Here is an 18,014-nt window from a genome sequence, read left to right on the forward strand (position 1 = left end):
TATATTCCAAATTTTCTTCATGTTTGTTTAATCTGAATGCTTAACAACTGAGTTTCTTTCATTGGTGCCCCAAACTGTTCTAACGCTACATCTAATACAGGATCCCATAAGCAGGCAATGATGGGATGTGAGCATTCTTCTTAGCTCACAGAAGGTGATGTGTTTCTCCCAACCTGACCTGTGCCAGTCTGAAGTATAGTAGTAATAGTTTCCTAAACCTGCAGGAGACACCATCAAAATTAGTCAAGATGAGCTGGGCACCGGTGGCTCACACCTATAATCCTAGCTACTCAGGAGACTAAGATCTGAGGATCGAGGTTCAAAGTCAGCCCGGTCAGGAAAGTCATTGAAACTCTTATCTCCAATAAACCACTAGAAAACCAGAAGTGGTGCTGTGGCTTAAGCGGTAGAGTGCTTGCCTTGAGCTGAAGAGCTGAGGGACAGTGCCAGGCCCAGAGTTCAGGCTCCACGACCGACAACAACAAAAAATTTAGTCAAGATGGACTGAGTTTTGAAAACAAGCGTAAGTGGGTCATATGATTATGTCTTCCTCACACTCATCCCCTACTTCCTACTTTCAATTCAATTGCCTATATTATTCTATATTATTAGAGTTTTTCCATGAGTATTGGGGGGGGAAAGCACCTAAGCTGGGTGCCAGTCGCTCAAACCTGTAATCCTTGCTTCTCAGGAGGCTGACATCTGCAGATAGTGGTCTGAAGCCTGCTCTAAACAAAAAAGCCCCTCAGACTCTTATTTCCAATTAACCACCAAAAAGCTGAAAGTGGAGCTGTGGCTCAAGTGGTAGAGTACTAGCCTTGTGGGGGAAAAAAAAAAGCTCAAGGACATTGCCCAAACCCTAAGTTCAAGCCCCAAGAGAGGCAAAAATGAAAACCAAAACTAATTTTTACTGTGGTCTCTGTCATCAACGTTGTTTTATAAGACACTTATGTTTATTAGAATAGTTTAAAATTAGATGACACAGGCTGCTGTTCTGTGGAAACTCAAGACTGAATTTTTCTACCCTAATAGTTACCCATTAAAATCACACAATTCTCCTTGTAGACTGTAGAATTACTGGTTCTCTGATGAGAAGGAAATACTTTCTAGGAAAGGCCACAGGTCAAAGGTAGAATGAGGAAGTCAATTATGGATCAGGTACTTCATATACATCACTACATATAAATATACATACTTGGCCCTTAAAACAAGGGGCTGGGATGTAAGGCTTAGTCCTAAGTGAACAGCAGGAATCAACTGAACTTATTAAATCTCATTCTTGAATTTGAAGGAAGGACTTACAGTCTACTGGGGGATAACCAAAAGATGCACATCCTCAAAAAAATCACAAAGAGAAGCTACAAGGGAAAGATAACAGACAGGAGTCAGTAGGGACCACAGCAAAGACAGATACAACCAGTAGAACCCCTTTATCCTTCATCTGCTTCTAACCAAGACCCAATGACAGAGGTTGTACAGAAAGAATTCTTTAGCTCTATTAAACATGAACAAGCAGAGCAAAGCAGTCCAGGGCTGGTATGGCAGATCCTTGAAGTACATAGGCCTCAGCCTCCTTCAATTTCTCTGCCCCAACCTCAAGGCCAGAAAAGATGCTAGAAGAGGCATAAGAGAAAAAATAAAGTAATTCTGACGGTTGTTTAGGTCCTCTTTGATTTCCTGGCTTCCCTTTCCCAGCTATTCACCTGCATCTCAGTGGCCACATCTAGATTCAAATTAGGCTGGGAAATGGTGTGTTTTAGCTAGGCCAGTTGCCGGTTGAAGTAAACCAAGAGCGGAGTAGATACTGAAGGGATAACCAACTGTTTCTGGTACTCTCACGAGGTGAAACCCTTAGCTATTAAGGGAACAAGAAGAAGCAAGGGTGCTGGTCCACTGGGGCCAGGTCACCTTTTAGCACCCAGACCACTTTCTAGTCTTTGAAGGGTCTGCTAAGATCTCATGTTCCTTGTTCCTCTTGGCTTCTTGACCTAGGTCCAGTGTTAAGCCTGTAACTGGCACACAGAAGGTTCTCAGTAATATTCATTAAACAGAACTGAACTGGACAAACAGCTCTATTGTTTACTTACCTGCCTTCAGCCTGCCAGAAGTTTTTGGACTCATTACCTCAAAAAACAAAAACTGTGCCGGGCACCAGTGGCTCACACCTGTAATCCTACCTACTCAAGAGGCTGAGATTGAGGATTACGGTTCAAAGCCAGCCCAGGCAGGAAAGTCCGTGAGACTCTTATCTCCAATTAACCACCAGAAAACCAGAAGTGGCGCTGTGACAAAAGTAGTAGAGTGCTTGCCTTGAGCTGAAGAGCTAAGGGACAGTGCCCAGGCCCAGGGTTCAAGCCCCACGACTGACAAAAGTAAAACAAGGAAAAAAAAAAAAGTGTGCTGTGTAAGGAGGGGGTTAGCAATTGTTTTCCATGGGGAATTTGCAAATATAGCATGCAAAGTCATCATTAGTAACAAGTGTTCATTCCACATGCCTTTTGTAGGACCACACTTGGTCCTCAGATGCTTTTGTGTGAAAAGGTTGCCCTTGGTTGATTTTGTGGCTATTGTCATCAGCCTTGAGTCTCCTAACAAGTTGGAGAAACTGAGGAAAAAGCCACTATGTCCCCACAGGAAAAGTCATCTAGTCAGCACCTCTGAAGCACAGTCATGCCATTCTCTGGATCCCAAGATTGTATCTTCAACAATGATTTACACTCTGGTCACAATCACCCAATTTAAGTGTATATAGTCTTGGAGGGGCAGAACATGCCTATTAACACAAATGATGAAAGGGGAGACACAGCATGTCAACCTATTTCTAGATGACTCTATCAACATGCTTAAATGTATTTAGACCTACCGAGTTAGTAAAGAAAAAACTGAGGGGGATAATAAAAGCATAATCATTGACTTAATGATCAGTCATCAAAAAATACACAAATGATAGCCAGGTGCCAGTGGCTCATACCTGTAAACCTAGCTACTCAGGAAGCTGAAGTCCAAGGCTAGAAGTTCAAAGCCGATCAAAGCAGAAGATATTCTATCTCTAACCCTGGGTCTCCTTGGCTCAGGCCGAAATTTTCTGAATAGAGACCCGGAAACACAACAAATCAAAGAAAGGTTGGACAAATGGGATTGTATAAGGTTGCAGAGCTTCTGCAGGGCAAATGACATAGCTAGCAAGATCAATAGAAAGCCCACGGACTGGGAGAAGATCTTTACTAGCCATACAACGGACAAGGGTCTCATATCTAAAATATACTTGGAACTCAAAAAATTAAACCACCCAACAACAAATCCTCAAAGAAACAACTGCCCAATAAGTAAGTGGGTGAAAGACTTAAAGAGAAGCTTCTCTGAAGAAGAAAGAAGGATGGCCAATAGACACATGAAGAAATGTTCAACATCCCTAGCCATAAAAGAAATGCAAATCAAAACAACATTGAGATATCACCTCACTCCAGTTAGAATGGCAAAAATCAAGAACTCTAACAACAACAGATGCTGGAGGGGATGTGGACAGAAAGGAACCTTACTTCATTGTTGGTGGGAATGTAAACTTGTTCAACCACTTTGGAAAGCAGTATGGAGGTTCCTCAAAAGACTCCACATAGAGCTCCTCAATGACCCAGCAATCCCACTTTTGGGCATTTACCCAAATGATCGCAAACAAGACCACACTAAAGCTACCAGCACAACTATGTTTATTGCAGCATTATTTACCATAGCTAAGATATGGAACCAACCCAGATGCCCCTCAGTAGATGAATGGATCAAGAAGATGTGGTATATATACACAATGGAATTCTATGCCTCCATCAGAAAGAATGACATTGCCCCATTTGTTAGGAAATGGAAAGGCTTGGAAAAAATTATATTAAGTGAAGTAAGCCAGGCCCAAAGAAACATAGGTCCCATGGTTTCCCTTATTTGCAATATCTAGTATAGGTATGAGTCAAGCGGAAAAAGTCAGAGAATGTGATGTTAGGAAAACAAACCCTCAAATATGTATTTTAATGTTTTTGTTTCTTTCATGCATGTGTTTCTAACGCATTTATAAGATTATTTCTTTGTTGCTTTGTATGTCCCTCCCCCACAGTGTAACCCCCGCTTTCACTATATTTGATGTCAGTATAACATGTGGAGGAGACGGGGACAAACAAGTCATTTAAGGATTCAGGTGGACCTGTTGCAACAATGAGAAGTACAAAATGTCATGTCAAAACCAGCTTTACAATGTCCGTGGGGGGGGGGGGGGTATGGTTGGGTAGGGGGGAGGGGGGAGGCTGGGAAGGGAGGTGAAGGGTAAACAAAGGAAGAGGCTGCAATGCTTGGTAAGAAATGTACGCATTATCCTGCCCATGTAATTGTAACCCCTCTGTACAGTATGTTCTCAAATAAAATAAAATAAAATTAAAAAAAAAAAGAAGATATTCTATCTCCAATGAACTAGAAAGAAAAGCTAGACTTGAAGGCATGATTCAAGTGGTAGAGTAGCAGCCTTTAGCTAAGCAAGAGTCTAAGGCTCTGCATTTAAGCTCAGTACCAGGATAACTAACTAAATAAATAAAATAAGTTTATATTGTAAGAGGCTATCTGTCTCAAGAACTATCAGCCCTACAAATTAAACCCTCATTAGGAAAATAAGTCCAAGTAGTAGCCTTAGAATAGAAGTGAAATTAATCCAAGATTAATAAAAAAAAAAGTGAGCTGGAATAATTCTTATCCCAGCTGAAAGCTCAGCTTGCATATATTAAGTGATGTGCATGTCCTTATGATTCTACGGGGAATTGTGAATTCTCATTATTTCTTCATCTTGACCTTCAGCCATTTATTTGCTCTTTATCTCTTCTGAGACTCCACTTAAGGAATTCTGAAACATTTCTTAATACAAGTTGCACAGCTTTTCATTACACAATTGGAATTTAGCTTTCAAGTGTAGCTGATCTGATAGCACACTCAAATTCACATTTCAAGGTACATAATTTAGATTGATAGCTGTGTGGAGTGGGAATGTCTCACCTGCTGGGAGAGAGGAGGAGTGTAGGAGGGATGTGGGCCTGAAAAAAAAACTCAGTTCCTAGAGACAGCAAGCAGGTGAGGGCTGGATAAAGAAAAGCGGAGACACAGACATAGACCCAAGGACATAGGCAAAAGCCATAGAAATAGAGATAGAAGTCGAGTTATCTACATATAGAGTATAACATATAGATGATATAGATGTGGATTATCTGTAGCTGTAGATCTAAATAAATATAATGATCCAAATAAGTTGAAAATGGCATTTCAAAGAGTTATCTGCCCACTGCTTGGTATGAGTGTGGTTTGAATGTGTCACCCAAAGGTTTATGTGCCAGGAACTTGGCCCCCAGTATGTTGGTGTTGAAGTGGTAGAAACTTCTTCAGGAGGTGGAGCCTAATGGAAGTTGGGTACATCCTGGGGGTTACCAACCATTGTAGTGTTTATCCATCATAACAGTGAGTTGTTATACACTGGAAGTCTCCTGCCATGACTTCCCTGTCCCCTTCATGTGTTCCCACCATGGTATGTCTCCACCATTCCGAGAAGCAGCCAGAGGCCAACTTCCAGCCGAACCAATCGTAAACTTTCAGCCTAAAAGCTGCAAACTAAATCAACCTCTTTTCTGTCTACATGACCTAACTTCAGGTATTTTGTTACAGCACTAGAAATCAGAATAATACACATACTTATTTTTTGCAACAGGATTATCCACAATAGCCAAAAATGGAAAGTAAGTATCTATCAATAAGTAAGTTGATTAACAACATGTGCTCTGTGTATATGCACAGGTACCTCTATATATCTAGCAAGTGTGATATATGCATATTATTCATCCTTTAAAAGAAAGGAACGTCTACCCAGTTGCTGGTGGCTCATACATGTAATCCTAGCTACTCTGGAGGCTGAGATCTAAGTATGACAGTTCAAAGCCAGGCAGGAAAATCGGTGAAACTCTTGACTCCATTTAACTATTAGAAAACTGGAAATGGAGCTGTGGCTCAGAGTAAGTGAAAGAGCTCAGAGGCAGTGCCCAGGCCCTGAGTTCAAGCCCCATGATTAAAAAAGAAAGAAAAAAGGGCAAATTCTGGGGTCCACATATGGAGACACCTGCCCATAGTCTCAGATATGACCAAGACTGTAGTAGAAAGACCTCACTCAGAGGCTAACCCTGGCCTAAAATGTGAGAGTTTAACTAGAAAATCACTAAAGCAAAAAACAAGCTGGCGGTGTGATTCAAGTGCTACAGAGCCTACCTAGCAAGCAGAGACTTGAAATTCAAAAATAAATAAACAACTGAATGAAAAAGAAGTTCTTACACTGCTACAACATAAATGAATCAGGAGGACATTGTGAAACTGAAGTCAGTCCGTCACAAAGCAACAAAAACATTATCCCACTTCTATTAGGTACTTAGGATAGGGGGATTTGTAGAGGCAGAAAGCAGAGCAGCACCGGAAGCTGGCAGAGAAGGCAGTTACGGCTCATGGCACCAGAGTTTCTGTTTACAGGATACAAAGAGTTCTGGAGATAAGGTCATTTGCATAGCACCATGAATGTATTTAGTAATAACCAAGTGTACACTTGAAAATGGCAAAGACAGTTAATCTCCATATTGTTAGTATTTCTCTACACCAAGAAGCATCATGTATGCACACCATATCACACATGTAACACACATGAAAACAACTGCATTTGGAAAAAAAAAAGAGAGTAGCAGACAGACAGAAAAGCAGCAATACTTGTATACTGTCCATCTTTGCCTAAGACCTTTCCTACTATAGACACCAAAGGACCAGCAGAAAGGGAACTTCTTTAGTATTCATGTATACTAAATGATTCATGATAATAATAGTATTCCTGCATTAGAGCTCAAATTCCATAGCAGATCACGTGCTTACAAGTAACAGAAATGTGAACGTTTGCTACTCAGAGGGAGGTCCAAAGACCAGAGGCATGAGAAATTGGTTGATAGTTAGGCATGCAATTCTCTGGAATCAGATTCCCAGAGAGTCAGTTGCCCGTTGAAGTTGGAGAGATACTGAGGTTAACTTTTGAAAGCTGCAAATAGAGAAAAAAAATTAATAATTCTTGATAAGGTTGAGTTGGGAGGAAAACAAGTCATTAACAACACATCATGATATTGTAAGTTAAACTAAGGAAAACATGTGTGTTTTGCCCTCTTATGCTCTCAAAAATGATTAAAGTTGCCAGGCACCAGTGGCTCTGGCTTGTAATCCTAGCTACTCAGGAAGCTGAGATCTGAGGAACCTGGTGCAAAGTCAGCCTGAGCAGAAAAATCTATGAGACTCTTATCTTCAGTGAAAAAATGAAAAGCTGGAAGTGGAGGTGTGGCTCAAGTGGTAGAGCACCAGCTTTGAGTGAAAAGCCAAATGAAAAGCTCAAGGCCCTGCCCTAATACTAACACACACACACACACACACACACACACACACAGATACACACACACACACACACACACACACACACAGATACACACACACACACACACACACAGATACACACACACACACACACACAGATACACACACACACACACACACAGATACACACACACACACACAGATACACACACACACACACACAGATACACACACACACACACACACACACACACACACACACACAGATACACACACACACACACACAGACACACACACACACACACACACACACACACACGGATTAAATCCAATCCATTAACACAAAAAAATACTTAAATGGAACCACAAGTTTAATGTAATATGACAATGACAGTATTTTTTAAAGGCTATACTATCTTTCATGGAAAAAAGGATGATTTTTAAAAACCCAAGAGCCAAACACAAAGGTCTTACTAAATGGCTGGCAGGGAATTTGCCAGGTTAAAAGTTCCAAGAACTCGCCACTCTAGCGGAATTAATACATAGCATACGACATATTCATTTGCCAGGAAAACTACTCATCCTCATAAACATTCAAAAACAATAAAATTCTGCTCACTTGTAATGTGAGAAAAACAACTAATACTCACAGCCCACTAGATCCCTTTGGTTGAATATGGTATAGAGGACAGAAAAAAATCCCAATGTATTTATGTGAATACGAAAGGAAAAGATAATAAATCTAAGTATCCAAAAATACACAAACTGGTCACTGGTGGTTCATTCCTGCCATTGTAGCTACTCAGGAGGATGAGATCTGAGGATCTCAGTTCAAAGCAATCCCAGTCAAGAAAGTCTCTGAGACTTTTATTTCTCCTTAACTACCAAAAAGCCGGATGTAGAGGTATTGCTCAAGTGGTAGAGTACCAGCCTTAAGCAAAAGAAAAAAGCTAAACAAGAGCACCTAGGCCCTGAGTTCAAGTTCCAGTACAAGCACTAAAAACATAAAAAATTACAGATCAAGAAAGAAAGAAAGTCCATGTTTGTCTTAAGAAGACTTTCTCTTGGGAAAAATTTCATGTGGTTTTATTGCAATATGCTTCTCCCATTTCTGTGAGGAATGCCCAACAGGAAAATAAAAATTAGTGAGATAAAGCAGAGATGACTGGGAGGGAAAAGTGGAGTTAGATTCTTTGTCTAACACCAGGGCATTCTTGGCTGGAAAGCCCTTTTTCCACACACTGATAATCTTCCAGAGTTACTCCAATCTCTGTCTGCTTTCATTTTCTTTCCTCTGGCAAACTTCCATTCACTCTGGCTTTTGCAACAGTAAAAATAAGTAAATTTGACTCAATAAAACCCAGGGTTATTTTACAAGTACAAACCGAAAATCAACCTTAGTTTTGGCTTGTTGTTTTTTGAAATTGATGCTAATTCTAAGCAACAACCCAGAGAATCCCTGGAGGTTTACATGAGCTCATCAGTAGCAAAAAAAATCATTTTAAAGTAATCTTTAAGTGTTTTCAAGAGCAAGAAGGAAAATCTTTAAATTGCTGAGTTACTTGGCACAGTTGACATGCCTAGTGAGTCCTGCCAAATCTCACCCAGGGAGGGACTAAAGGTGACTTGTGTTCTCTTACTAACATCTTGGATTTGAGGTCCACAGGTGAGATTGTTTTGGCAGTCTTGGGGTTTGAACTCAGGACCTTGTGCTTGCTAAGCAAGTACTCTGCCATTTGAGCCATGACTCCAGTCCTAGATATCTTTTTGCTTGTTTGTTGGGGGGGGGGGGTTGAACAGGTTTTGCTTGCTAGGGAGTCTCTTTGGTTAGTTTTTGTTTTATTGAGAGGGTGGAGGGTTTGAGACAAAGTCTCATTATATATAGCTCAGGCTGGCCTTGAACTCACTATGTAGCAGCAGTCTGATCTCAAATCCCCAACCCTCTTGCCTCCAACTCCTGAGTTCAGGATTATAGGGGACATCTTAAGAGATGAATTTAATACTCTTATAAATGTCTTACTCTAATTTTATCAATCATACGTTACAACATTAAATTTTTGTTGAGCAAAACAAGAGTTAACAACTTAAAAACGGGGCGGGGGGAGTGGGGGAGGGGGGGACAAAGTATAAAATGCAAGAAGCCACCCTCATGCGGCGGCGATAAACATCTGCAGGCCTCTGCAACTGTCAGCCATTAGAATAGTAATTTTTTTTTAAATCTCAGAAGAAAACCACACTGAAAGCCTTTGCCACTGGCACAAATGTGAGAGATATAAACTGGTACTCAGGGGCCAGCAGGGAGGTATGCGTGCACCTGCATCTAAATGCCTGCTGTCACCAGCCCTTCTGCAACAGTGGGCATACACTGACAGTGCCCCTGCTCAGTGGTTCCCCCAACCTACGATCATCAAAAGCTCAGAGGAAGCAGAAACATCCAACAGGATGTTCCTTTCCCACATAGAGGCTGGAGGCCTTTCATAGATTGAGAAAGAAACCAGGGACCAGAGGGTTAAAAGAAATCCACTCCAATGACATACCTCATGATATAAATAAGATGTTACACTTGATTTCCCTTCAAATTAATTCCACTTTGTCCAACAGTATGAAATTATGATTCTATAAATATGCAACCAGCCCTAACATTCTCCTAACATTCTCCCTAAATTTATTTTTGCCTCCATCTATGTCCTTCAAAATGCAAAACTAGGTCCAAGGGTACATCTCAGTAGTGGAATGCTGGCCTGCCTTGCACACAGCCCTTGATTTGATCTGCACCACTACAAAATAAACAAGCAAATTCATCTAAAACTAAAGCACTTTAGGAATACTCTTGTGACCACCAGGGACCAGCAGGCTCACTTGAAAATACAGAGAATCCCAGAAAAATAAAGAACACATTTTCAAGGAAGGACACCATGTCATCTAGACAGAGACAGCTATTTGCCTCCACAAATAATGGGTCTTTAAAAGCTAATGTCAAGTTTATTGCTTTCTGAAATGTAAAGCAGAGAACTTTACAATTTGCCCCTTCAGCAAGTTCCAGGTTTAAATATATTGATGTGATAGAGAAAGGTACATGCATGTGAATATATAGAATTTGTAGGAATCATCATTTACGTTAGAAATTTCTTTATACAAACATTTATTTTAAAATGAAAAAAAGCACATGGCAAGAATGCTCTGAGACTGCAGAAGAATCCAGCTGTCCATGGGAGCAGCGTTTCACTGAGAGACATGAGTGACGGCAGATGAGGGTCTCTTGAGAATAGACTCGACAGAAAACGACAGCGGTTCATTCACCGCGAGTTTTGTTCCAACTTGTTTGGCTACAAAAAGGTCTTTTGCACACCTATCTATTGTAAATGTGTACCTCTGGTTTTCCTGGACCAGACACTCCCTGCGTTTCTTTGGGGTCTCTTCAAAGGCTTCTTTGACAAATGGTGGTGCTTTCAATTCAGGACCTAATTTGTCACTTTGTGTTTGCTGGAGTAATGAATGGAATGGATTAGGTTTAAGTGGCATTGGGTGCCTGGTGTTTTCTTTGCTGATCTTGTTTAAGACTTGCCCTTGAGCTGCCAGGCAGTCCGTGTCAACAATGGGAGAGAAATTCCGCCGGGGAGGGGAGAAAGCAGACCTCTCTGGGATAGCCTGGTGACCCTGCAGGTCACTTCTGGATGTCTGGATCTCTGGAGTGTGAGGCAGTACCATGGGACCTTCCAGTTTGGGAGGCAGCATGTCATGTTCTGCACTGAGCCCGTCCCGGACTCCTTTCAACTCCCAGCTGGCCCCTGGCTTCAGGGCTTGAACTGAGGTGGTAGCATTTAGCAAGCACTGCTGATAAAGGAGGGTGTCACTAATGGGACCACACTTGGGCCAAACGAAAAATCTTGAAGATAGTGGATATTGCCTATAAGTTGTGGCCACACTGACGTTAGAAGAAATCAGTTCCATATTCCCAGATCCTGAATACTGCATGGTAAGATCAAGGCAGGTGGGCATCAAATTGCAGAATTCCTTGCTCACTGGCTCCCCTGGGGATGGACTATAAGCACTTTTGAAGGAGTTGTATTCAGGTCCTGGCACCATGCGGTTGGGCAGGAACAAAGCAGCAGTCTGAGAAGTTTCCAACATCTCCCTCTCTTTGTACTCTCTTTCCAGCATAATGTTCTCCAATTCCTTGTCAGCAAACGCCCTTCTTTTCCTCATTCTGTCACTAACTGGAGGAGGCAGAGGTAGGGTCCCTCCTAGGTAAGTCTCGGCTGTTATGGGGCGATAACCTGAAACATGCAAACGTGCACAGCAAAGAGATTAGCATTTCGGGATGAAAATCTGCAAAAACGACAAAAGGAAACTCCAAAACTCAGTAGAACAATTGTGCATAATTCTAGATCCCTAATACTTTTCAATAGAGAGCAAAAGTTTAGGTTCAATTTCGATTTGTTTCCTCTGAGGAAAACATTTCCATCTTGTAACATTTGTTCCTGGTTTTTGGTTTGGGGATATGTATCTTCATATTTATATATATATATATATATATATATATATGTATGTATGTATATGTATATGTGTGTACATATATATATATATGTTTATCTGCTTGCTTGCTTGAACAAGTGTATTTATTGACTGAGACTTTAATATTCTTCCTAGATTCATACATATTAAGAGGTAAAGATGTCCATCTTGCGTCAACCAATGCCTTCTTCTCTTTTCATCTGTGTTCATTATTTTAAAAGGTATCTAGCCAGTGGCTCATGCCTGTAATCCTAGCTACTCAAGAGACTAAGATCTGAAGACCACAGTTGAAAGCCAAGTTAAGCAGGAAAAGTCCATGAGACTGTTAACCCCAATTCATCAGCAAAAAGTCAGAATTAGAGATGTGGCTCAGGCAATAGAGAGCTAGCATTGAGAATAAAAAGCTAAGGAACAGTGCCCAGGCCCTGAGTGCAAGCACTAGTACTGGCACACAAAAAACGAAAAAAGAAAAAATTATATATCTATACCTAGAGCTGAAGTCACTTTTATTTTCTAAAGATGCCTCATTATGTACATATTGTTACAGTTGTAGAATAATCCAAGGAGAACTAGGAGAAAAAGAAAAAAAGAAAGTTAAAGGAGATTAGTGAGGAGAAAAAGAACAAAAAAGACCTAAGGAAATAGAGAAGCATAGAAAATTGAAAAGTGCTGTTACTAGTCAAACATACTTTACAATGGACAATTTAGCCAGGTCTTCCCCTTAACAACCAGTACAAATAGAGAAAAGCAAAAGCAAAACAAAACTGGAGGTGGGGGGCGCCAAGGGTATTCCCAGTTATATTCAAAATAACAGGTTTGAAGCATTTTTCCCAAGCTCAATCATGTTGGCCAGATACCAAAATGGTTGAACAAGCGATCATTAAAATGAAGATTAAGTCATCACACATTTCATGAATAGAGACAAAATCAAAACCAGAGATTAGTGTAATGTAAACAGAATTCCTGGTGGCATGAAATACTCAGAGTGTGTCATCATTTCCAAACACTCACCACTATCAAATTTGTTTGAAGGATCCGTGGTGATATTTGTGCTTACATGGTGACCAACCCATTGTATTCATTTGCAAATGAAATAAAACTTGAAAATTAATGTTTCCAATTTCTTTCCCAAGTGTTTGCCAGGAAGTTATTTACTTGACTCTACTGTTCCGTTTAGTCCTCTGACTTCTCAAATTGCTTTGGCAAAATTTCAATTTATCAATGTGGTTCCTATGGTTATAAATCTGTTTACCCACTATGTAACCCAATTCGTTTTTACTTCATGAGAATCTTCTCTAAGGTCAGAAGTGCACAGCACTGGGTGAGACACAAACTTTAAAACCTGCCCTGCATCAACTGAATTCAGAAGCAACACGAGAAAAAGAATGAACTGAAGAAAGAACTCAAATATCTATTCACTTTAAGGGGAAAAAAAAAAATTCTTTCCATGGGAACTTTCTGATGTGGACTAAAGCTAATACAGAGTTTCTCTTAGGTAAATTTCAAGAAAATTTAAAGAAGCCAAAAGAAAGCCATGAGAGGTAGCCCAGCAATCACTTAGCAGATTTAATAAACACTACCCAAAGAACGATGCTTTAGAATATCAGTAATACATTAAGGAAAAGGAACCAAATGTGAAAACATGAGGAGAATTCACACTGCTCAAATTCAACCTCTACTTTGCTTGTTTGATTCAAATTTTGTCTTTGAGATTCTACAACCTTAACTGTCCAAGATAAAAGTGTGGAATAGAATAGCAGTTATCTCGATGGCCAGGGAGGAAAGAGTACAATGGAAAAGCATGGAACCTGAAGTTGAATCCCAGACTAGATGCGCTGATTAATCACCCATTGCTGACTTTGCTTCACATACTTTGTCCAAGTAGCTCCTTACAGCTAAGGAAAGAGAAGGGGTCTGGTACGTGAGCATTTTCATTCATTTATTTCCTTCCAAAACATCTGCTCCTGGATCATTTTGCAATGTATATCTGAGCCAAATTTCACATGGATTCCAACTTAACCTATTAGCTCTTAAAATGTGAGCAGGGTTCTTAAAAAGTAATGATGACACCAAGTATGAGGATGCCCCTTCCTGGACCTTATTTTCCTCCTAGGGGAATATTTTCTAATAAAAATTGCTTTTCTCTGCAGATATCTTCTTCATTATGTTACCAAGTATGAAGTAGGGCACCATGACTTGTGTCTATAATCCTAGTTGCTCAGGAGGCTGAGAGCAAAAGATGGAGATTTGAAGCCAGCCCAGGCAGAAAAGTCCCTGAGCCTCTTATCTCCAGTTAACCATCAAAAAAAAAACAAAACCATTCATGGAGCTGTGGCTCAAGTGGTAGAGCTCTAGCCTTGAGCAGAAAGAAAAAGAGAGAGAGAGAGAATTATGTCATATGTCTGAATAATGAGAGTCATTCAACTCAGTTCAAGAGGCTAAAGAGTAATTAAGCATTGCCTTACCTTCTAAAATGCTTTTGGCCAACAAACTAGGTGTCCTGACTTGCCTCTGATACACAGCTTTGCGCTCGAAATTATTCTGTTTCCCAGAAAGTCCCTTCTTGTCCTGTAAACACAACAAACATAATCAGTGCCTTGAAAGAAAGTGTAGGAGAAATAGAAAGGATATTATTAGTAAAGCTTCTAAAACCTACACCAAACTAAATATATTTATTTTGCTAGCCTGGAGGTGAGGGGGGGGGGAACCATTCCAAACAAGTTAAAATGCGCACCCCTTAATCCTAGGTTCACCAGTTTGAAGCTCTCTCTTGAGCCTGTAACTAGTTAGCAGTCACTCTAGAAATAGTTCAGGGAAAATGTCCCCCAAAGTGACATGGAGGGAGGTGAAATGGATGGCTAAGGGAGTCTTTCCTGAAGATACGACTGAGCTGATGGTTGCATTGGGGTGAACATGCACAGGACCTTAAAGGGCAGTTGAGCAGAAAAGGACAGGCTTCTTCCCAGATAAGGTGGATAAAATAGGGTGATGGAGAGGGGAAATAGTCTTCCTGCATTCCCAGCCTATGTCACCCAGTGGAATTCTGGAATCTTTTCTAATCCAACCCAGTGGATTATGGGGAAGCTTGCAAGAGGTTTGTTTGGTGAGAGACCAAGGGGGGGGGGGAGGGGGTAGCACTCTCTCTCCCTTGGGACCTCGCCTGCTTTGGCATGTATGTTGACCTAGTTGCCAGTGGATATCTGTCAAGAAGGTCAAATGGAAAGCTTTCCCGGGACTGGGAGTGTGGCTCAGTGGCAGAGCGCTAGCCTAGCACCAGTGAGACCCTGGTTTCATCCCCAACATGGCAATTTTATTTTCATTTAGTCTTCCCTGCACCTAGGAAGAGGCTCTGTAAAGCTTCCCTTGTTTGCCCTGACATCAACTGTTTAAAATAATATATATATATATATATATATATGATAAATCCAAGCCTCTCTTCTAACGACTACCCTTGCTCTCTGCCCACCTGAGCCCCCTCGTGCCACAGGACCCCTGCACAGATTCTTTGACCACACCCGCTGGGGGCTGCAGATGCCCGACTTGGTCTCTCCTTCTGTCACAAGATTCGCCCTGTCGCTAAAGGTGACTGTGGAGAGCTCTGGGGACCCGGCCTGCCTGTGGGAATGAGGCCTGGCCCTGTGGCCACCTCCCTCAGCCCATCCCAGCCCGCCACGTAAACTAACTGAAATAAATTAACATGGGGCAACCATCGCCCAAACCTCTCATCTTAGCTACTCAGGAGGTTGAGATCTGAGATGCTGGCTTCAAAGCCAGAAATGAGAATTCGCATCTCCAATTAATCACACACATAAAAAGTGGGCGGGGGGCCTAAGGGACAGCGCCCAGGCCCTGAGTTCAAACCCTCCAAAACCAGCACAAGAAAAACAGTAATAGTAATGATCATGAATAGTCATAATCATAAAGTAACTTTCACACACACACACACACACACCGGGTCTCAAAGGAACCTCCACGCGCTCTGCTTTTCAATAGGAATTAAGGTCCGGCCAAGTTCCCCCGGCCTTCCCTCCCTCCTGAGGCTACTCTCTAGTAGTTGGGGGGGGGGGGTGTCAGCATCACAAGGGGAATGGGTCGCGGCCCGGTCCCCTCCTGACTCCCCGGGCGACCCCGGGACGCACGGCTGCGCGCCCCAGCCCGGGGCCGGGGAGGGCCCCGCGCGCACGCACCTCGGTGGCCTGCTGCCTCCGGAGCGCCACCTGGGCGGCCATGACGCGCTGGCGCTCCACCACCAGCAGGCAGTTGGCACACTGGCAGTCCCGCCAGCGGCAGAAGCGCTTGTGGCCCTTGAGGCAGGACACCACGCCGTGGTTGCGGCAGCGCGCGCACTTGGGCGTGCGGCTCAGCTTGCGCGGCTCGGGGCCGCCGCCCGCCTCGGCCCCGCGCTCCGCCGGGCCGGACGGCGGCAGCGACGGCCCGGGCGCGGGGGGCGGGGGCCTCGGCGGCCGCTCTTCCCCCGCTGGCTCCGGCCCGCCCGGGCCCCGCGGCGGTGGCGAGGCGCCCGTCTCCTCGCTGTCACCGTCCTCCTCCGGGTCTGCGTCCTCCGCGTCGTCGTCGTCGTCCTCCTCCTCTTCCTCCTCGCCGGCCCCGTGGGCCGCCGCCAGCGGGCTGGGTGGCGAGGGTGGCGGCGGCGGCGGCGCCCCACGGCCGTCCTCTTCCTCCAGCTCCAAGCTCTCCACGTCGATCTCCCAGTCCCCGGCTCCAGGACCTGCTGGCCGACCGGCCATGGCGCGCGCGCGCGCGGTGCCTCGCTGGTCTCGGCTGCCCACACTCTGGGGAGACACAGAACCCGGTCCCAAGACGCGCCCGAGGTCGGCAGGGGCCAGGCCTGAGCCTGCGGCCCGGGCCTTCCACAGGCCAGGCTTCTGCCTCGAGTTCTCCTGCTCTAGAATCCTCCCTCCCGGAGTCCTTTCTTGTATCTCTAAGGGCCCGAGCGATCCACAGTCCAACGGGGGAAGGAGGGAATTTCATGTCATGGATTCCCGATGATCTGTAAGCACCTGACCCGCCAACAAACACAGCCCTCCTGAAACAAATCCCCCAGGAACTCATTGACCTCAGACACGGGGCCACCGCCTCTGCCCAGGCCGCCCTAAACCTCAGGCCTTGCCAGACCCAACTCCCACGGCCAGGGTGCACATCGGAAGAAAGAAAAGCAAGAAAAGCGCACCGATGCGGGTGCTCTTCCTGCCACAAACAACACTGACGCTTCCCCAAAGCCTCTCGTTCCCCTACACCACCATCACCACCACCGGGACCCTGGAGAAGGTCTTCCATCACCCCCTCCCCTCATCCCCAAAGAGGCAACTGAAAACCGACAGTCACTCGATCAGCATCACCCCGCACAGGGCTGAGCCACGCTTCTTGATTTCCAGGAAAACCAGACAGGCCAGTCAAACAGAACCGACGTGGAAAGGTGGCTCGAGCCCTTGGCTCCTCCCCGACACCCCGGCCGCCGGCACCGCCGAACTCACCAGAACTCGGAGGCCCAGAGTCCAGAGGTCTCCAGCTTGAGGATCGGGCTGCAGAGTGTGCGTGCAAATGGAAATGGGGCGGGGAGGGAAGGAGCGTGGCCACCCCGCGCCACGAAACCTGAGAGTGGGGATGACAGGCGGCCCGAGCCCCTTTAGGTGGGCATGCGAGGGAGGGAGGTAGAGGAGAGTGTAGGAGCCGGGAAGGGAGGGAGGTGAAGCCAGTCCTCTCCCAGCGCCTCCCAAACTCTGCCAAGTTCTGTTCCTTCTTCCAGCCCGGGGCTGTGCCCTGGGGCTGAGTCCGCTTTCGACTTCTGCTGGCCTCCAAGAGGCCAGCCCTGGTCGCCGGCTCTCCACGCAGCCTCTCCCCGCAGGCGCAGGCACGCACGCACGCCACGGCGGGGTGTGCGGCGCCCACACCGCGGTCTCCAGCCTCCGCTCCCCTCCCTAGTATTATCCACTCGCCTCCCCACACTCCACCCAGCTCCGCGCCCTCCGATTGGCCAGTTGTCAGGCGGTGTGCGCGCTGATTGGCCGACGCCAGCCATCTGGGGCGTCCTCCTCCCCCTTCTCCTCCTCCTCCGGGCGGAGTACGCTCTACC

At 44.4% G+C, this 18,014-nt stretch overlaps 1 protein-coding gene across 5 annotated transcripts; it reads right to left on the reverse strand.

Annotated features, from left to right (window-relative positions):
- Window positions 1–10,440: 10,440 nt before the first annotated feature.
- Dmrt2 (doublesex and mab-3 related transcription factor 2) lies at window positions 10,441–17,808 on the reverse strand. Of its 5 annotated transcripts, XM_042699374.1 has the most exons (5): window positions 17,416–17,808; window positions 16,111–16,713; window positions 14,389–14,491; window positions 12,412–12,492; window positions 11,599–11,685 (listed from the first exon to the last, which is right to left on the reverse strand). In XM_042699374.1, the coding sequence occupies exons 2-4, from the start codon at window positions 16,666–16,668 to the stop codon at window positions 12,437–12,439; spliced, it is 717 nt and encodes a 238-aa protein (XP_042555308.1). In that variant the 5' UTR covers window positions 16,669–16,713; window positions 17,416–17,808; the 3' UTR covers window positions 11,599–11,685; window positions 12,412–12,436. The 5 variants fall into 5 exon arrangements, with proteins under 5 accessions (XP_042555303.1, XP_042555305.1, XP_042555304.1 ...); XM_042699369.1 differs by lacking the exon at window positions 12,412–12,492 and having other exon boundaries at window positions 10,441–11,685; window positions 17,416–17,805; XM_042699371.1 differs by lacking the exons at window positions 12,412–12,492; window positions 17,416–17,808 and adding an exon at window positions 17,261–17,288 and having other exon boundaries at window positions 10,441–11,685.
- Window positions 17,809–18,014: the final 206 nt, after the last annotated feature.

The sequence above is a fragment of the Dipodomys spectabilis genome, unplaced genomic scaffold (assembly GCF_019054845.1).
Source record: "Dipodomys spectabilis isolate Male_0828 unplaced genomic scaffold, ASM1905484v1 ptg000241l, whole genome shotgun sequence".
Classification (NCBI taxonomy): domain Eukaryota; kingdom Metazoa; phylum Chordata; class Mammalia; order Rodentia; family Heteromyidae; genus Dipodomys; species Dipodomys spectabilis.

Coding starts and splice junctions, on each gene's coding strand:
- Dmrt2 (XM_042699369.1), bottom strand. CDS start 16,668: ATGGCCGGTCGGCCAGCAGGTCCTGGAGCCGGGGACTGGGAGATCGAC. Junction 14,492..16,110: donor GGAGGCAGCAGGCCACCGAG/GTGCGTGCGCGC, acceptor TTGTGTTTACAG/GACAAGAAGGGACTTTCTGG. Junction 11,686..14,388: donor GGCCAAAAGCATTTTAGAAG/GTAAGGCAATGC, acceptor TGCATGTTTCAG/GTTATCGCCCCATAACAGCC.